The sequence below is a fragment of the Marmota flaviventris genome, chromosome 2 (assembly GCF_047511675.1).
Source record: "Marmota flaviventris isolate mMarFla1 chromosome 2, mMarFla1.hap1, whole genome shotgun sequence".
NCBI classification, from domain to species: Eukaryota; Metazoa; Chordata; class Mammalia; order Rodentia; family Sciuridae; genus Marmota; species Marmota flaviventris.
The window spans coordinates 195,124,687-195,145,785 of NC_092499.1; the positions used below are offsets into that span (position 1 = coordinate 195,124,687).

At 45.9% G+C, this 21,099-nt stretch overlaps 1 protein-coding gene across 1 annotated transcript in view; it reads left to right on the top strand.

Moving 5' to 3' along the window:
* The window catches only part of Zfp64 (ZFP64 zinc finger protein), a 72,815-nt gene extending 67,014 nt beyond the window's left edge, over positions 1 to 5,801 (top strand). Inside the window, exons 8-9 of the mRNA XM_027946438.2 lie at positions 1,140 to 1,391; positions 4,091 to 5,801. Of these exons, the coding sequence (XP_027802239.2) occupies positions 1,140 to 1,391; positions 4,091 to 4,800 (962 nt within the window). The 3' untranslated portion in view covers positions 4,801 to 5,801. The remainder of the gene's footprint in view (positions 1 to 1,139; positions 1,392 to 4,090) is intronic.
* The last annotated feature ends 15,298 nt before the right edge of the window (positions 5,802 to 21,099 follow it).

The following is a 21,099-nucleotide window of genomic DNA, read 5'->3' on the forward strand; positions in this document are numbered from 1 at the left end:
CCAGTTCAGATGAGACTATGGTCGTATTAGGGTGAAGACTGGGGTTGGGAGAGAGCCAGCAAGAAAGACATAAACATTGTCATGCAAAGATATTTTAAAATGGTCTGTGTGTAGCTGGGCACAGTGATGCACGCCTATAATCCCAGTGTCTCGGGAAGCTGAGGCAGGAGGATCACGAGTTCAAGGCCAGCCTCAGCAACCATGAGATGCTAAGCAACTCAGTGAGACCCTGTCTCCAAATATAATACAAAATAGGGCTGGGATGTGGCTCAGTGGTCGAGTGCCCCTGGGTCCAATCCCCGGTAACGGTAACAACAACAAAAAAGGAATGGTGTGTGGGTAGGCTGCAGCTCCTTGCTGTCGGCCCCTCTACTCTAATGTTCCTGGTGGTTCTTGGGGACGTCCTGGGTGGACCACCGTGTGCACATAAGGGTTTTCTCCTGCCATCATTACCAGTGACTCTGAGTGCCTCTCTGCTAGTCAGCCTACTTATAAGTCTTATTTTGCCTCCCCTGGTTATTTCCATCATTTCAGAACTCCTGTTTGCTTTAACAACTGCAAGCTCTGAGTAGGGCATGTCTTGGATCTCATGTTTATTGGATCAGCCAAGGGTAGTTGCAGGGGTGGAACTCTGTGCTGGCTGGAGAGGTCCTGGACATGGGGTTCTCTGCTAACCAGGGCGCCTCCAGCTGCCAAGGCCTTGCACTCTTTCTCAGGCCTCAGTACCCTCACTTACTGCCAGCCTGGGTGACAGTCACGGTATACTGGAGGGCATCAGCAAAGGAAGAAGTCCACCTGAGCATTCTCAACTAGTAGCCAGAAAGCTGCCAGAGCCCCCCCCCCCCCCCAATACCTGCTGCCCTGGTCCTGGCTACTTCTGTAACCACTCCCTTTTTCCGAAGAGAGTCTGGCCTATGATTTGCTTCCATCTGAGTTTTGTCTCCTTTCCCTGAGGGTTCCTCAGTTTCTCAGCCATCAATGAATGGCATGCTTCTTTTTCCCAATGTGCTGATTTAGCCTTCAGTCAGGATCTCCCTGTCTCCAGGCCTTGGGAAAGGAGGTGGAGGCCATTTGCCTCAATCTGTGTCGTCCTCCTGGTTAGTAGACACTTAAAACCTTGAATCCTTATGTGTTTGAAGGAGACAAACCACACAAGTGTGAGTTCTGTGACAAGTGCTTCAGCCGGAAAGACAACCTGACCATGCACATGCGGTGTCACACCAGCGTGAAACCGCACAAGTGTCACCTGTGTGACTATGCTGCTGTGGACAGCAGCAGCCTCAAGAAGCACCTGCGGATCCATTCAGATGAGCGACCCTACAAATGCCAGCTCTGCCCCTATGCCAGCCGCAACTCCAGCCAGCTCACCGTCCACCTGCGCTCCCACACAGGTAAGTCTGGCCCAGAGACCTCAGGACCTGGCTTTTCTCTAATTTCTTAACCTCCTTTTACTTAAAACACCAGCAATTTTAAATGACATGGTGGTAGAAGCAAAGGAATTTGGAGTTTGTGGTTATGTGACTTGTCAAGGTTTTCTTTGCCACAACAACAGCTTTCAGTAAAACAGTCTGACGGCTGAGTTTTATAACTTACCTGCGGAAATACAGGTTGGGATGGGCACTCAATACGACAGCCAAGCAACAAAGGATGTATCTCAAATAAACATCGGCTCTGGAAACTGGGCGTTTCAGTATTTGACTTTGTGTGGTTTAACCGGGGGATGTGGCAAAGTCAGTTGAATGTAATTGCAAACAAATCACAGGCTTCTTGAAACTTTTCCTTCCCTGCTGTGGACCCCACTAAAATTCTAGAAAAATAGGACCAACCCATTGTGGCACAGAAAATTGGGGGGATGAAACATTCTTAATGAGGCTCATGATGAGCATTTCTAAAGAGTTTATGGACGGCATCAAGCAGATAGGAAAATGCAAACATTTAAAATTGACTAAAGAGAGCTGTATCCAAGTTGCAGGCAGTCATGAAGGTGAGAGGCAGTCTTTCCAGCCAATGTCTGAATGCCCTTCGAGCTCTGGACATGGAGTTAGCCAAGTGGACAAGGAGATAGCCAAGGCCCCAAAGCTCAGGGGAGAAGCCAACACCCATACAAAAACCAGTCAATCTGTTCAGAAGCAGGCATCAAGTTCTCATCCTTAAACCAGTCTTTCTAAATATGGTCAGCCAAGGATTGTGAGCCATTTGAAAGAAATATATGACATGAAATGTGCCAACTATAACCAATAACGAATCCCAAAAGTAAGAGGCTCCTTAGGCAATAGACAAAAAAAAAAAAAGTTTGCTTTCTGTTTGCTGTCAACAACTAGCAAAAATGTTCCATCTAGAACATTAGAGCTCTATGAAAAGATAGAACAAAGACATGAATTAAACCCAGAGCTATTAGCGATAAGGTTAACGAAATTTCCCAGTGATGAGTGGAGGAAATTGGGCTAGAGAACTGAGAATAAAAACTGTAATGTGGGGTTCTGATGAGGTCTAGGAAGAAAAGAAATAGAAGTGAGAAAATCAAATGAGCAACTAAAAGAATCCCACAATTATAAGGGGCCAGGAGAATGAGAGGGCTCACAAGATGCCAACCAGGCGGAAGGGAGTTGGAATGGAAGAGCCATACCTAGAAAGACTTCTCAGCAGGATTGCCTCCTAGAGATGGTGAAACTCGCCCTCAAAGTTGAGAAATGATTTTGACCTTAGAATTCTGTACCCAGCTCAACTGTCTTGTGTATGAGTGTGAAATAGAAGTAAATGTAAGGATTCAAGACTGTTCTCCCAGCCACCAAAGTGGAAGTTACTAGAAGATACTCTTGTAGCAAAAAAAGGGAGGAAACACAGTGTCATGAAATATATTGTGTGTGACCGAGTATAGCTACCTGGGATTGCAGCAAGGAGAGGTATCAGGATGATACGTGAACAGAACATTGAGGGGTAGGGAAAATTCACAAAAGCATTTTTTTTTCATCACATGAAAAGTATATAATTAAGAGACTGGATGACTTTTGATATTATGTGAGGGGTTTTTTTTGTTTTTTGTTTTTTTCTTACCCCAAAACCACCCCAATCAAGAACCAAGCTAAGTAGTGACTAAAAATGAGCATGTAAAGGAAAGAACAGCTTAACCTTGATGATCATTGACACTAGCCACTGGTCTGGGTGTGACGATGACCCTATAAGAAGATAGTTGTTATTCTGGTGCCATCTTTGACTCTGACAAATTTCACATACTCTGTCCTCATTTAAATTATTTGTAGTTTGGTTCCAGAGTTGAAATCTGAATATGACTAACGTATGGAAATTCACAGGACAGAATGGAAACGTTTTTGAACTTAAATGTACAAATAAAGCTGCTTCTACGAAGTGAGGAGTTAATGGGGAGGGGAGAGGGATCCTCACCGAACCTCACTCGGATGGACTAAACCCTGTTACCTTTAGGAGGTAGCTTGAGAGGGCAGGAGCCATCGCCTACAGCTTGCAGGAGGTGGCTGGCTGGCTGGGATGGTTGACATTCTTATCCTTGCTCAGAGGGACTAGAGAAGAGGCTATGGCTTTTCGTCATGTGTCCCTGCCCCTACTACTGCAGTAATCTGTGAATTTATACATAAAACTAAATCTGTAATTAAAAAAACTTTTAAAGCTTTCAACTAGTAATACAAACCAAATAACTGATTGTAATATAAACACTATGGTCAGCTTGTTCCTAAATCTTACCTTTATTTGGAAAATGCATGTGACCTACACCTCACCTCTTCTTCCATTTTCAATTCCAAGATGTCAGTTAAAGAGTTTCGATAAAACTCAACTGTCATCCAGAGTAGACTTGGAGGCCATGAGGTCCACAATCAAATCCCTGCTACTTGACCCCCAAGCCTCAGTTGTCCCACGTGTAAGATGGGTGTAATGGTCCTCAGGCTCTTTGTGAGGGCTTGGTCAGTTGGTACCCAGGGTGAGCATGTTCTCAGAAGTTGCCAATAGTTGGAGTTCAGAAGACCGGGTCTTCTGGCGGCGGCCAGGTGTGCCGATGCATGTTTGGGGGAGTTCTATTTGCTGCCTGCTCTAATGGAAACGCACCTTCCGTTGCTAGGGGACACCCCCTTCCAGTGCTGGCTCTGTAGCGCCAAGTTCAAAATCAGCTCGGACTTGAAAAGGCACATGATCGTGCACTCGGGGGAGAAGCCTTTCAAGTGTGAGTTCTGCGACGTGCGCTGCACCATGAAGGCGAACCTCAAGTCGCACATCCGCATCAAGCACACCTTCAAGTGTCTGCACTGCGCCTTCCAGGGCCGGGACCGGGCCGACCTCCTGGAGCACAGCCGGCTGCACCAGGCCGACCACCCCGAGAAGTGCCCCGAGTGCAGCTATTCCTGCTCCAGCGCCGCGGCCCTGCGCGTGCACAGCAGGGTCCACTGCAAAGACCGTCCCTTCAAATGTGACTTCTGCAGCTTCGACACCAAGCGGCCCAGCAGCCTGGCCAAGCACATCGACAAGCTGCACAGGGATGAGACCAAGACCGAGAACAGGGCCCCGCAAGGCAGGGAAGGGCTCAGGGAGAGCGGTGCCCACCAGATGGCCAAGATCGTGACCCAGAGGGCCTTCCGCTGCGAGACCTGCGGTGCCTCCTTCGTCAGGGACGACTCCCTGAGATGCCATAAAAAGCAGCACAGCGACCAGAGTGAAAACAAGAACTCGGACTTGGTCACCTTCCCGCCTGAAAGCAGCGCCTCGGGACAGCTCGGCCCCCTGGTCTCTGTGGGACAGCTGGAGGCCCCCCTGGAGCCCAGCCATGACCTCTAGTGCAGCCAGGGTGGGCTGTCGGGGTTCCAGGCAGGGCCGGGCTGTCCATCCATTGGGGAGCTGGCTGTCCCAGCCTCCCGGGGCCTCCAGCAGCCGAGGTTGAAGCAACTTTAACATGGGAACATGCGTTGCCCGAGCCACACCACGGAGACTGTCCTTGACACTGCCTGAGCAGTTTGCCTGGGCTGTTCAAAGGTGGGGACCACGGAGTCCGCTCCGTCCAGCAGACAGACTTGTCCATGATGGACTCCGACTTTAAAACTGACCCATCCCTGATGGACTTGTTCAGCTAGTTAGAGGACATAGAAAACTAAAACCGAACTAATCTGTAGAATGGGGAGGGTTAAGTGGAGGATAGGATATGTGGAGGGTATGGGGGGGACTGGGAAAGTTATATTTCTTAACCTGGGTAGTGATCGTAAGAGCATCTGCCTTATACATTTGTGTGGTTTCTTTTATCTGTTTTACAATAAAAAGGCAGGCTCATCTGTAGAGTGACAGAAGAGAAACACAAATTTTCTTTACACTCCTCCATACTCTGGTTATGGTAGAGGAAAGGCTTCCGGAGCCCCATCCATTCAGTGACTTAATTAAAAATCCCATGCACTTGGGATTTAGCCTTGCAGTGATGCAAAATGCAGTTTGACCTGGAGGTGGCGCCAAAGATCAAGCTAATGGTAGCACAGCCTGTGCGGTGGGCGGTAGAATTTGAACAACAGAAGAGTTGTGTCAGAAAGAAAAGTGGCAGGGTGGTAAGCCCTGGACCTGGTTCTGGGATGTGAGATGTTTGGAACAGCCTAAGCTGAGGTTTTTCGCAGCACAAAATGCACTTGGTGTTTGCTAAATGATACAGGTGAAAATCTAACCCTTATAAGCAGATCTTGTCCTGGGGTTGACACTCAGTAGGCTAGAGGATCCCTGTGGATATATCATTTATCCAGAGCTCATTGTTTGTCTACTTCAGTGTCTTTCCTTTCAATACAAACTTTGTTTAATACAAAGTCTTGGGTGCCCTCATTCAGCCAAACAGGTATGTTTTTTTTGTTTGGGGGGATTTGTTGTTGTTGTTGTTAGTTTTTAATATTTTTAATTGTAGATGGACACAATGCTTTATTTTTTTTATTTATTTTTTTTTTTTAATGTGGTGCTGGGGATCGAACCCAGGGCCTCACACATGCTAGGTAAGTGCTCTACCACTGAGCTACAACCTCAGCCCCAAACAGGTATGTTTTTGAAGTGGACTCATCTACTGTTGATAAACTAGAAAAAAAGGATGTGATGGCAAATTTTCATAATTTCACTCATAAGATAGCAAAAGGTACATGGGTTATTTTATGACAGCAATTTGAATAACCCTGACTCTATTTAAGTTCTACAGCAGGTAGTGTCTGAAAAGATTAAAATGATAGCAACTCCCCATGATAGAATTCATCATTGCTTTGCTCTGGAACTATTGTTTGGGGTTGGAAGAATGTTGGGCAGCTGAATGCTGGTGCTGTTGTGCAGATTGGACAACTATTACTTCCCTGCATTCGTCATGTGTCTTATCTGCATTTCTGGAAATAGAAGGTGGTTGACCTCTTGAGTGGGAACTCGGATCAAAATCACAAACGCCTCTTGTACTTCGAAGTTATACCTCTTCAGATAAACAGGAAAGATGACTGTCCTTTTATCGACAGCTTTTTGTTAACAGCTTTGTGGACTTCAAGGGCATTTGATCCAACCTGGTATCACTTAGCAAATTTGGAATCTCAGAGCCACAGGTGAGCAGAAGTTTAGGGCTGGGTATTCAATATTTCGGGCTTCATGGAACTATAAAGTCTTTTTTTTTTTTTTTTTTTTTTTTGCATTTTGTAGCCAAGGGTTTTAGCACAAAAATAACCAAAAACCATGAGAAAAGAGCAAATGTATTTGTTTTCCAATAAAACTTCACAATAGGCGGGGGGGGGGGGGGGGGGGGTGGACCAAGGTCCTGATAGGCTAGACCTTCCTGGCAACTTCTGGAGCACACTAAAACAGGCGGAGCTTTCTGGCAGAGCCACAGATAAGGATTTGCATAAAGCTGAGAATGTAGCTGAAGAGAATAAGGCTGAGTTAGAGAAGACTGTTTAAAACTGTAATAAATTTTAGAAAATTTTGAGACAGGTGAGGATTCAGAGACAAGTGAGCTAAGAGGGACACATAGGACAGGAACCTTCCAGGAGCAGGGATGGTTTTACCCCTGCTTTATTGGCAAGGAAATTAGAAGGTGGCAGTTGGTAAGGTTAAATAAAAGTCACCCAGAGTGAACTGGCTATGCACTGGCTGGATGAGACCATCGCTAATCTTGGAGTGGAACTGAGAAGGCGCTTCAGTAGTGCGGGCTACAGATGCGACGGAGATGCCATTTCCACACCAGCCCTAGTTTGTAGAGTCACTCTGGAAGAGGAAGTCGATGAGTTTGTTTGCCTTTGACTTCACTTGGACCAGGCGTTGCAAACTTTTTCAGGAAAGGATCAGGTAGTAAATGTTCGGGGCTTTGTCGGCACCATTCCCTTCGAACACTGCCCAGTCTGCTCCCTTCTGCTGCAGTGGCATGATCACCCCACTCTGCCGCCATTGTAACCAAAGCCTCTGCAGAGCATGGGCACAGAATGGGCTGTGCAGCAGTAAACTTGTGTCTGCGTTAACAGAGCATGGTTTGGATGGAGGCCATAGTTTGCTGAGCCTCAAGTACAAGCAACATGGCAGCGGGGTACATGTTAAGAACTGCATATTTCTGTGGCCACTTTAAAGAAGGCTTTGCTTAGTGCCACAGACAGGTGAGTGTCGGGTGAGGTACTAGGAAGGACTGGATCCTTCTTGACTTTTTTTGGCTCAGCTGTGAAATCCCCAGTGAAGAGTCTTGCTTCTTTGCTGGCGGTTTCTTGCTGCCTTCTAGATACTATGGAACAGGAATTTTTATCTGTCCTTGAATTCATTTCTTTAGAAAAAAGCACCAACCTCAATCCCTGTTGCCACTGGGATCAGCTGGAGTCCTAAGTGAACCAGATTGAGTCCAGGGCTCTTTGCCACTGAGCTAAATCCTCAGCCCTTTTTATTTGGAAACACTGAGTTCCAAGCTGGCCTGGAACCTGTGATCCTCTCCTCGCTCCCCCTCCACGTCACTGGGACCACAGGTGTGTGCCGTCTTGCCCAGCTTGGGCCAGATCTTTACCTGGACTTCATTGTGGCAGGCTGCCCCAGGGCTGGAACTGGGATGAGACGTGAGAGACACTCCCCTCGGGTCCAGATTCAAGGGGACAGGAGAGACTCGGTCACCAAGACTCAGTATTTTAATGCAATATATATTTTTTAAATCAGAAAACAATAAATAGCCCCACCTGTCACCACTTTGTTCTCCTTAACAGGTCATCGCAGGTTGTCCTGTGAGGCGGGACTCTGCGTGGAGGAGAGGGAGGCTACCTTTATTTAAAATTCACAGGTTGGTTTGTGGACCGCTTTGCATTTTGGTTTTTGAAGCAATGACCTTTCAGTGTTCCCTTGGTCACTGAGATCTGGCGCCTCCTTCACTGCTGGTCTGAGGCCATCTTGCCCACTGCAGTCCCTACCCTGTCCCTTGTCCAGGTGTGGCACCTGAAAGGATGACCTTGACCACAGTCCAGTGCTGTTAGGGAGGCAGCATGGCGGCGAGGTGACATGACAGTTCTAAAGAAGCCGCCTCCTAAAAACACTTGACAAGTAGTGCATGTATTCCGCGTGCACAGGGAGAATAGACGAGGGCATCTGTGATGCTCACCGTGAATGACCACCGCCATCGGCACCGAGCTGCCCTCCAGCCCAGAGCTTTTCAGCTCCTAACAAAGTGTGCACCCTTTGAGCCCCGCCTCCTGGCTTCCCCCGCGGCTGGTAGCCTCCTGGAAGCTGCCCTCCATGATGGCTGGAGGGGCTGGAGGAGGAGGCCGAGTTCGCGGCTGGCAGCACTCTCCGGCTGACGTCCAGCCGCGGATCTTACCTCTGATTCTCCCTTGGCCATCTGTAAAATGGGCTGTCGGGCTTCTGGCCTAAAACAAAAACGGAAGTTGGTCCCCTGTGTGCCCTCGCCCCACCCCTCTTTCTTTTGTGGGGGGTGGGGAGGGAAGAATAGCTGAGAACTAGTACCGCAGCTTGGGATGGTTAGGGGATCGTGGTTTGTCTACCTCTCCCCGCACCCTGCCTCCTCATCATGGGGTCCAGGGTGGCAGCCTGAGGTCCCCCCTGGAGCGGGGTGAGCTCCCTCCTGTTGACACTACTGGCACCCATCAGCATCTGCCCCCGCCCCACCTGACTGCAGAGCAGTGGCAAAGGCAGGCAGCGCCCTCTGGAGTGAGTGGCTATGCCGGGGAGGACCCGGAAGGGGATACTGGAGCCACCAGTGCTGTCTGTCGCCTGGGCGGTAATGCAGGCTCAGGTTGGCGGCAGCTTTTCTACATGGAAACCTGGTGCACAAGTCCTGAGCGCACCCCCTACACACACACATGCACAAGCTGTCTGTAGACCAGCATTTGGGTCTTCTCAGAGATTTTTTGAGGGCACCTCTGCCCCTTGGGCATGGTCGCCCATGGCAGCCCCCAAGGCCAGTGAGTGCCAGCTGTGCCCATCTGCTGCAATCCCCTGGGAAGCTCTTTGGTTGTGGAATCTCCGAGAGGGGGCTGGGCATCTGTGTTAGTCAGTGTTCCTCACTGTGACAGAACACCTGAGATAATTAAAAAGAGGAAAGGTTTATTTAGGCCCACAGTTTTCAAGGTTTCTGCCATGGTTGCTTGGCCCTATTGCTAGGGCGGGAACACATTGCAGAACACCTCAGGGTGCAATGATGCCAAGGTGATGACCTAATCTAACCCATGGACCTTTGGAGGACATTCCAGATCCAAATTAGAGCAGCATCTGCAGAGCTATGATTCTATGTGCAGCCTGCAGGACAAGCTGTTCCCAGGGAGGACCCGGGCTGTCCTCCTGGGTGTGTGACAATGTTGCCACCGTTGGCCCCAAGTTCTGTTGCATGCTCCACTATTGCCACTATTGACTCTGGTCAAACTTCGTGATGAAAGGCTTTTGTATCCCTTTGCAAAGAAAAACTGATTTCAGAGATGTGGACTTGCTGGTGACTGACTTGCTGCTAGTCCAGGGAGCCAGGCCCATGTGTGCTGGGCTCCAGGGCCCCAGGTCTGAGCCTCCACCAGCTTTCTAAGACTAGGGTGTATATCAGTCAGCTTTTCCTCACTGTGACAAAATGCATGAGAAAATCAACTTGAAAGGTTTATTTTGGCTCATAGTTTCAGAGGATTTAGTCCATGGTTGGCTGGCTCCTTTGCTATTGGCCTGTGGTGGGGCAGAACACCATGGCCGGATGGGTACAGCAGAACAGCTCCCCTCCTGGCAGCCAGGAAGCAAACCAGCTGTCCTTCATCAGCACAGTGGAGAAAAACACACAGTACCCTGCCAGGCCACTCACACCCTCCTGCTTATTGGCCCTCGATGGGTTATTAGCCACTGCGGGGTGATGCTGCAAACCACCCCCTCCAAAGCCCCGGCTCCTCACAAGGGCTAATTTTTCTCACTTACGGATGGTGAGGGTGGCTCAGGTACAGGCCTTTGGTTGATGGGACTTGGCTTCATGTTTTAGATCTAGTTCAGGTCTCTCCCTTGGGTCGCTATACTTTCTCTTGGGTCAGCAAGTCCCAGGACTTTCTCCTACATATCAAGGGAGTGCAAGAGGGTGGACGAAATACAAAACCGAAGCCTCTGGTCACCTCACGTGCATCAGCCCTGTGTTGGCTGTAGCCAGCCCACGGTCACAGGGATGGGGTAACAATGTGCCTATGGTGGGAAGGCCCTGCAGAGTTATATAGCACAGGGTACAGTACCAACCAACTGCAGGGGGGTGACAACTCGGGACCTGTAGTCTAACCCAGGGGTCAGCAAGCTGCCCGGCTGCCCGCCATGAATAGCTTTGTTGGAATTTCAGTCTACAGTCGAGATCACTATAGATTCCCATGCAGTTAGGAAATAATAGAGAGGGATCCCTTCTGTCCTTCACCCAGTTTCCCCCCATGGATAACACACCAGTTTAGGGGGAGGTGGAGTAGACAGATAACCAACTTTCTCTCTCTCTCTCTCTCTCTCTCTCTCTCTCGCTCTCTCGCTCTCTCTCTCTCTTTTCTGCCATGCCTGGTATAGAGGCTCAAACCCAGGGCTTCACTCTGCCACTGAGCGGCATCCCCAGAGCTTGCTTTTTTTTGGTTTTGGTTTTGGTTTGGTTGGTTGGTTGGTTTTTGTACCAGGGATTGAACTTAGGGACGCTCAATCACTGAGCCACATCCCAGCCATATTTTGTTGCTTAGTGCTTTGCATTTAATAAGGCTGTCTTTGAACTTGAGATCCTCCTGTCTCAGCCTCCCAAGCCGCTGGGATTACAGGCATGTGCCACTGCACCTGGCTTTTTGGTAATTTTTTGAGGGGATAGGTACTGGGGATGTAGCTTTACCACACAGCTACATCCTCAGTCCTTTTATTTTTGTTTTAAGACAGGATCTTGCTAAGTTGCTGTCTGGCCTTGAACTTGAGATCCTCCTGCCTCAACCTCCCGAGTCTCTGGGATTACAGGTGCATACTACCATGCCTGGCCAAAAAATGTCCTTAACCATTGGACATTTGGATTTCTTCAAATTTTTTATAATTAAAAATAATGCTGTGTTTATCATCCTCACATATAAAGCTCTTTTTCTGCGTATTGGATTATTTTCTTCTGATGGTTCCCAGAAATTGAATTACTGGGTCAAAGGTTCTGAACATTTTTAAGGCCCTTGCTAAATGCTGCCAAATTGCTTTCCACAGAGCTTGTACCACCAGGGCTGAGAGCCCATTTACTGTGCCCTTTTCCAAATCAAGTATATTGTATTAAGCACTGAACTAATTCAGATAAGCTGAGTAGCATTAGTTGTTCTTTCTGACATTAGTTTTTAAAAATGCATTTGAGATCATATTTACATTGAGTGATATATTAAATATTAATATTTATACAATAATATGATGAATATATGATTAGTATAGTTAATATATAATATAGTAAGATATCACTTATTAAATTTAATTAATTTATTAATCTACTTATCACTAATATTAGATAATATATAATATGTACTAAATAAAAATATCTGGCTACCCCTTAATCTGACAGTGTAGTAGACTTCATAAACATAAAATCATTTGAGATTTCACCACTTTAACTATTGTCTGATCTAGCAAAAAGGGAAGCAATTAAAAATCTGGACTTTTTGCCCCAAGAATGTTGGGCATTTATCCCATCAGCCTTGATTTGCTTGAACACTGTGAAATACAACTTGTCTCCAAATCCCAGGACTCAGCAAACCCTGGATCCTTTAATGGGACAATGATGCTCAGGAGAACCCAAAGCTGCCAGCACAATTGGTTTTTGGTGATGACTATGCTTGAAATTGGCCAGCAGGGAACCATTTCCAATTGATTACCTTTCATTGCTAATAGCCTCCAAGATGCTCGACTCCTGTATTTAAATGTAAATCTTGATAGTGAAACAAAGCTGTGATCCAGGAAGGGTGACAAGGGGTGGGGCCACAATAAAATAAGTGGACAGCTTTGTAGGACTTCCAGTAACTCTGAGGGCCCCCAAAGTATTGGAAGTGTGCGGCGAAGCACGGAGCCCCTGACGTCAGAAAATTGAAGGGGCACCTTGAGGGTGGGTAGGGAGATGGCGGAATCCACCCAAGCAATCCCTAAAAGCTGGACGCATACAAAGCAAGGAAAGAGGCATCTATTCAGAGCTGCTAATTGTGCTCTCATTTCCAGAGTCTCAGTGCATTATTTGGGAAAAGATTCAGGATTCCTGCAAAGTAGCTTAGTTTAAGAACAGCTGAAAATGTATGATATGAATAATCCAATCATGTGCAAAAGAGGGCAGAGGATTACATATGAACTTGTCCAGTTTGCTTTTCAGATCCGGAATCTTAGAACACAACATGATTGTTTCTGCATTCATAGGTTGGGATTCTGTGTAGTCTATTGGAAAAACCAGCAACACGAGAAGAAAACCACTGGTATTATGACCTTACCCAAGATGCCGGTGCTGATGCCGTAGCTAGCGTGAACCTCTAATACTGTTAAAAAGAAACAAAGTCAATGCCTTCTACTCAGAAACATTTATTTAGTGCCTACTGTGTACCTGGCATTGTGTGGAACAACCCAGAGACACAGGAAATATAACAGAAGATGACAGTTTCTTTTAACAAATCCTGTTAATTGAGGCTGTGGCAGGAGGATCGCGAGTTCAAAGCCAGCCTCAGCAAAAGCAGGGTGCTAAGCAACTCAGACTCTCTAAATAAAATACAAAATAGGGCTGGGGATGTGACTCAGTGGCTGAGTGCCTTTTGGTTCAATCCCTGGTACACACCCACCCCCCCAAAAAAAAAATTCTATTTATTATTATAGAAATAATGCATGGTGGGGCTGGAGCTGTAGCTCGGTGGAAAAGCGCTTGCCTTGCATATGTGAGGCACTGGGTTCCACTCTTTATTTGTAGCAACACATAAAGATAAATAAAGATACTATGTGTTTATCTACAACTAAATATGTAAAAAAAGAAATAATACATGATAATTTTAAATGATTCAAAACTTAAAGTATTTTAAAATGAGGAATATGGAGACAGTTCAACAGAAAAGGATCAGGAAATTGGTTATTGATTGGAAAAAAGTAAAATTAGATTACGTTTTAGTTCCTTATAGTTACAAAAATAGATCCTTATTGACTAAATAACCTAACCTAAAAAGCAAAACTATAGAAGTCGTGGAACAAAATGTAGAAGCATAGGTGTATGACTTCATTCATTTTATCAGTCAGTGGTGCTAGGGAGAGAGCCAGGGCCTCACTCGTGCTAAGCAGGTGGTGACTCCCTGAGCTATGTCCCCGGCCCCATGACTTTTTACTTAGAAAGCACATAACCTATCAAGTAAAGAGAGTCATCACCTCCACATTATAAACACTGGCCCTAGGGCTGGGGACATAGCTCAGTTGGTAGAGTGCCTGCCTTGCATGCACAAGGCCCTGGGTTCAATCCCCAGCACCACAAAAAAACAAAAACACTGGCCATAGGAATGATAAGACACTATTAGAAAAGTAAACAGACAAGCAGAGCAGGAGGCTTCCACTCAGAAACATTTATTTAGTGCCTACTGTGTACCTGGCATTGTGTGGAACAACAGGGGGCATATCTGCCACCTGTAGGAGGCCAATGATTGACATCCAGGAAACACAGAGATCTCCTTCAAGTCAATAAGAAGACACCACTCACTTGGTGTGGTGGCACATGCAGGCTGAGTCAGGAAGATTGCAAGTTCAAGGCCAGCCTCAACAACTTAGTGAGACCCTGAACAACTTAGCATGACCCCATCTCAAAATAATAAAATAAAAATGGCTGGGGATGTGGCTCAGTGGCAGAGCACCCCTGGGTTCAATCCCTGGTACCAAAGAAGAAAGCAGCACCCTGTGGGGGAAACGTGGGGACAGACAGTGACAGAAGAAGGCACACATGGGTCAGCACCACACAAGGCCAGACCTGACCCGACTCAGGTGGTGAACTTGAAAATGACAGGTGAGGCTGCTGCTTTCTAACCATGATATTGGCAGTCCTTTTGCAGGAGGTGATGGCAGGAATTGGCAGAGTGTCTAAAATACAAGCCTGGGGTTTGAGGGTCGTCCCCATGGTACACGAGCTTGTCTCTTTCCTGTGTCCAGCCAACACACTGGCGTGGACAGCATTGTGAAGTTTCCCTGAGTTGTCCTGCCCTCGGCTGTCTGAGGAGGGAATGGGAGACAGAACAGGGGTCCTGCAGCTTGGCTGGAAGGGTAGACACGCATCTCAGACCAGCTCTGCTGCTTCCTGGCTGAGATGCCGGGGCAGGTTGCCCCCAAAGCATCCACCACCACCCATCACTGTAAGATCTTGTGCTTCAATGCCTCCAGACCTTAGCCTCCTCCTCTAAATGGGAAGAGTAAGTAAAAGAAGGTATCCTTGATAGCAAGTCCAAATCCTAACTCATAGAAGGTGCTCAATTAATGGTGGCTATTAGAAGGATCATTGCCTTGATTCTCCATGACAATAGGCCCTGGACAACCACAGAATGAATACATGCTGGCTAATTCCAGTATCTGGCCTCAAATGTTCAAAAAAGATTCTAATTTCAGATAATAATGAAACCAAGTTACACACTAGTAAAGTTGGTGGCCTCCCCACCCTATACATTTCTTTAAGAATTTTAGGAATGAGGAAGCTGACACTCCCATGCCTCAGGCAGGTCATAAATTTTACATGTTCTTTTCCCTGTAAAAATAAATTTAGGAATGAGATGATGGCCAGGAGTGTCCTCCTGATCTGACATATGCACCTCAATGAGTGAAGGGACAGACAGATACACACAGATTATATGATTCATCGGAAGCATTAGGGCATTTTTATATGCATCTATTTCTCCTTATCCTGCTTGATGACACTGCAGCCAAGCATACTATAACTTTTTCCCTATCGCCCCAAACACCTATTGACCAACAATTTCAATTGATCATGTATCCAAATTATGTTTCCAAACCAGATCTTTTTTTTTCCTTTGAGCATTTAACTTTCTACTTTGAAATAATTTTAGATTTAGAAAACAGTTGTGACAATAATACCAAGTTCCCAGGAGAACCTCTCCCCAGTTCCTCTACGGTTAGCATCTCACACGACCACGATCCAGCCATCAAAATGAGGAGAGTCGCCTGCTGCAGTCCTGTTAGCTCATCCAGAGGCTCATTCAGATTTTGTCCGTCCTCCCATAAAAGTTCCTTTTCTGCCCCAAGATCTAATTCAGAATCCCGGACACTCCGTCTTCCTTTGCCTTCCATGAACTTGAAAGGATTAGAGAAGACTGACCAATTATTTTAGAATCATCCCCACCCTGGGGTTCTCTGGGGGTTTTCTCACAAGGAGAATGAGAGGACGCCCCTTCTTTAGGGTGTGCCGTGGCTTTCGGCCCGGAATCAACACATCTCATTACTGGTGATGTTAACTCTGGTCCCTGGGCAGTGGCTCTCTAGGGCTCCTCCACTGGACAGTGGCTGTCTTTACCATTGACCTTGATAGGTGTCCTTGAAACGTATCCTGAGCATGTGCCTGTCCATTTCTCATGTTCTTTTCTTGCCCAGGAATCGTCCATCAGTGACCTCCCCTGCAGGGTGATTCCTGTGATCGCCACGGGGTCACTTTCAAGTTCCATCCCTCGTTTGGTACTTTTTAACTGGAATTCTTCCACAAGGAAGTACCGTCCTTTCTCGCATTTATTGATTCACCTATAACTTGGGTGGCACGTTATTCTCGTTACTTATTTGGTTGCTCAGATTATTCCAGCTCTGCCCCCGTCACTCCTGGGTCTTTCCCACACACACACACACCCCCCTCATTTGTAAAGCCCTTCCTTACTTCCTGGCGTCACAGGGTGCTCCACGCTCATCTTACATATTTCCTGCCTGAGTCCTGAAATCAGCCATTTCCTGAAGGGACCCTGTTCCTTTTATCAGAGAATAGTGTTTAGAGTCAGGATCTGGGCTCGGCTGTGCCCAGTGCTGCAGGTGACTGTGGGCTCAATGTAGCACTTTCCCCTCTCTCCACCCCCACGGCCACCCCCTGCAGACCATCTTCATGTTCCACTTGGATAATTGCTTCTCTTTTGTCCCCACCCTTCCAGTCTTGCCTTCTTCCAATTCATCCCTCAGCAGAAAAATTATCTATAAAACATGCTCTTGACAGTATCATTCCCTTGCATAGAACTTTCGATGCCTGCCATGTTCTAGCACAGGGTCGGCAAGGATTTTTTTCAAGGGCCAGATAGGGAATGCAGGCTCTGCAGGCCACTTGGCTCTTCTTTAACACAAAAAAGCTCTTTTCTGCTGTAGCCAGAACCTTAATCATCGAGGCCAGGCCACATAGATCCTATCCATCATGACCACCCGCTGTGGCAGGCCCAGCACTGTCCAGGGGGGCTCTGGGAGGGTCTCTGGGGGTGTCCCATGATGTTTCTGCTCTCAAGGAGTAGATGGCGGGCCAGGGGAGCATGCAGGCAATGTGTTTTCTGGGCTGGATCCTGTAGAAGGAAGAAGGACCTCTGTGGGAAAACTGGTGAAAACCGCAGGAAACTCCTGGTTGGGTTGATGGCATTGGACCAATGTTCACGTCTTAGTTTTAGCAAGGTAACTGTGGTTGTGGGAGATGCCTACGTCAGGAGAAGCTGGGCAAAGCACACACGAGTGTTCTCTGCACTGTCTTTGCAATATTGATCTAAAATCTAAAAGTAATCCAAAATGAAAAGCTTTAAAATTCACAAGATGGCGTTGGCTTAAATGGTGTAGATACATATCGTAGGCCCCAGGAGGAGTGTGTCCATCCCTAAAATCAACAGACCTGGAATGATCCCACAACACGCGCCTCGAGGGACTGCTGTGAGTTCCCATGAGATAGCAGTCAATGTCCGGATGCTCAGGGGAAAGTCTCAATCCTGCCAGTTCTTCCCGTCTTGTTTTTTTTTTTTTTCCCCCAGAAAAATGAATAATTAGCTGGGTTCAAAATTTGGAAAATAAACAGGGAGAGGTGAGCTTTGCGCTAAGTCATTGGAGTGGCCAGGGTTCCAGTGAGAGCAGCAGGGGCCTGGAGGGTGCAGCCTGAAAGGAGCCCAGGGGTCACTGTGGTCAGTGTTCAGTTCTATCAAAGTCATTTCTTCAGCTACTGAAAGGAGCCATTTTTATGTTAACGCTGGTCTTAAAAACTTGCATTTTTTTTTTCTAACAAAACTCAAAGATGAGCAAACACTGTGAGGGCTTTTCACGGTGGCCCTTATTATAAAGGCAACAGACTGGAAACCACTTCCGTGCCACCAAGTAAGGAGGCGTATGGCTACATCCAGTCCCCGGACTTCTCTGAAGACATTTGGAAACACTAAACATGCAGACATAGATATGGTCACCTGTGAAGACGCCTAGGAAAACGACAACCTCAGAAAAGATTATACAAGGATGTACATAGTGTGCTACCACTTGCACATCAGAAAGAATGTAGAGGCCAGGTGCGGTGGCACAGGCCTGTTAATCCCTGTGGCTTGGGAGGCTGAGGCAGGAGGATCAAGAGTTCAGCCAGCCTCAGCAATGGTGAGGTGCTAAGCAACTCAGTGAGACCCTGTCTCTAAATAAAATACAAAATAGGGCTGGGGATGTGGCTCAGTGGTTTAGTGCACCTGAGTTCAATGCCCGGTATCCACCTCCCCCCTCCCCAAAATAAAGAGTATAGTGGACTGGGATATGGCTCAGTAGGTGCATGCTTGACTGGCATTGCCCTGGGTTCAGTTCCCCGGTACCAAGTGTGCGTGTGTGTGTGTTTGTGTGTGTGTGTGTGTGTATATATATATATATATATATATATATATATATATATATATATATATATATATATATTTATTCTTATATTTACTCAGTATCTCTAGGAAGAGACACAGAACCTGCTAACCAAGGCTTCTACTTGCTGAGCACCAGAAGAAGACATTCATCCCATCCATCTAGTTAAAATTGTATTTGCCATAAATTTTTACACTTCTTTTTTTTTAGGAATTTTTAACAAGAATTCATGGTATATTTGCTGTGTGTGTGTGTGTGTGTGTGTGAAGCTGGGTCTCAAGCCAACCTCCTGCTGCAGCCTCACCAGTAGCTGGAACTACAGATACATGCCCCTGTACCTGGTTTACTCTTTAAGCATGTTCTTAAACTTTTCATTATGGAAAATGTCAAACACACACAATGGAGTGAGAATTATAATAACCCTCCCTGCACCCAGGAGCCAGCTTCCACCATTGCCAAATTCTGTCCTCCTGATTGTGGAGGACATTCACATTGTTTCCATCAATTGAAAATAGTGGTAATGAGGGGTGGGAGTACAGCTCAGGGTGGAGCTCAGGGTGGAGCCTAGCATGGAGGAGGCCCTGGGTCTGTCCATAGCACCTAATCACCATAGCAATGACAATAAAAATAATTGTAAGAGGAATTGAACTCTGATCAGAGGAATTTGATGTTTTGATTTATATGTAAATTTCCTTGCCATAAAGTGAATAGTAAACAGCTTTGGAGCTCCCCCCCAAATTATTATGTTAATATAAAATTCTATGCAGGAAGTGGAATTGAAGTACCAGTTTAAGAAGAAATATTTACATTATAAAAATTCAGTTATTAAAAAATAGCTTTTTTATGTTTAAATGGATGATGATGGAGACCTAGGATACATGATATTTAGATTTGAATGCATTTTAACATAATGATATGTCAGGCATGGTGGCTCATAACTATAATCCCAGCAACTTGAGAAGCTCAGTTCTGATCATTGTCTTTTTCCCACTATCTCTCTGACCAACTTGGATTATCCAGAATGCAAGGTTGGTTTAATACCTAGAAGTCAGACAACTTAATTCTCCCATTCACACCCAGGGTCACAGACATTTTACTGCCCTGGACCATTGTATACACACAGGAAAAATGACACCTCCTTTCTTTACTCCCCAGAAACCTGTTTAAAACAACCTGTTTTCTCTTGTTGAATTTGTACTTTCTTCAATGCATTGGTAGAGGAAAATAAGACATATGTACCTAAACACCTTCCTTTTAAAAAATGGCAAACACTCTCCCCTGCCTCATAGAATGCTTGATCTCAACAGAATCTTCTCTAAGTGTGGTTTGTTGCTTTGTGTGCAATTAGAATCCTTGCAGATTCCTGCCCCTCCCCCCCCACCACCGCATGAAAGAGGCTGAGGGGATGGGCAAGGAAGGAAGAAAAAAGAGGGAGAGAGAGAAAGTCAAGGGCAAATATGCCCCTTGGAGCCTGGTCCTTGGGGATGATACTAAACATTCACCATAGTGACTAATACTGCTCAGGCCCCGGGGAGAACTCCTCTGCTCTCTCATCCTACGACTGCCAAACAAAAGTCACTTCTTCTCATCTTGAAGTTGTCATTGTGCTGCTGCCAACTTCAAACAGCACTGCTGCATTGGGGAGAGGGATGCGAGCAGGAAAACATCTTGAAAGAGGAAGACACAGCTGAATTCCTGGTCCATGTCCTCTTTCCTAGAGAATAGGCACATGAGAAATGTATGGCCGGGTATCCCTAGCAACATCTGAGCATCTCCTGTCTTGCTCCTCATTGTCTGAATTCATTATTCCAAAGGTGCTTAAAGAACACAGTATTGTACAGTTGCATATGGCAGTTGAAATTTGGAACAATTCATATTATGTTTAAATGTGCTTATATAGCTGGGTGTGACAGTGCATGCCTGTAATCCCAGCAACTTAAAAGCTCAAGCTAAAGGATTTCAAGTTCAAAGCCAGCCTCAGAGACTTAGCAAGACCCTGTCTCAAAATAAAAAATAAAGGGCTGGGGATGTAGCTCAGTGGTAAAGCACCCTGGATGCAATCCCCTTTTCCAAAAACAAAAATAAATATGTATATAATGGGTATGTAAAAACTTTTTAAAATTAATTATATTTTGGTTTTCTTTAAATAATTTCAGTGTAAAATCTTAATATTAATTTGTTACCATTTACCTTTCCATCCTAAATAATTTTCAAAGTTCAAAAATATATATATTAGAATACTTATGGGATATTTTTAACATTTAATTTTTTTTTTTTTTTTTTTTTTTGGTACCAGGAATTGAACCCAGGGGTGCTTAACCACTGAGCCACATCCTCAGCTCTTTTTGTATTTTACTTAGTAGACAGAGTCTCACTGAGTTGCTTAGTGCCTCGCTTTTTGCTGAGGCTGGCTTTAAACTTGCAATCCTCCTTTCTCAGCCTCCTGAGCTACTGGGATTATAGGCGTGTGCCACCGTGCCTAGCAACATTTAACTTTTAATGAATGTATATTTAAGTTTTTTATGCTTTGAGTATAATTGCATTTGATTTTTCTTTTTTCATTTTTTAAATGGCAGTTGTAAATAGGCAAGCTCAGCCAGTGGCAACCTGAGAGATATATTAGATCCGTGAGAATGGCTGTTGCAGGCCCATCAGCAGAATGCCCAGGCCTGTGCAGTACTGCACTCCCCCATCTCTGATGGTTTTTCTGACTTTCAATCATACATGAACCATAGCTTTACACATACATTTGGCTTTTGTTATTATCAGTGTATACCTGTCAAGTAGTTGGGTTGGATGTTTGGTTTGATTGGAGATTTTGCACATGCT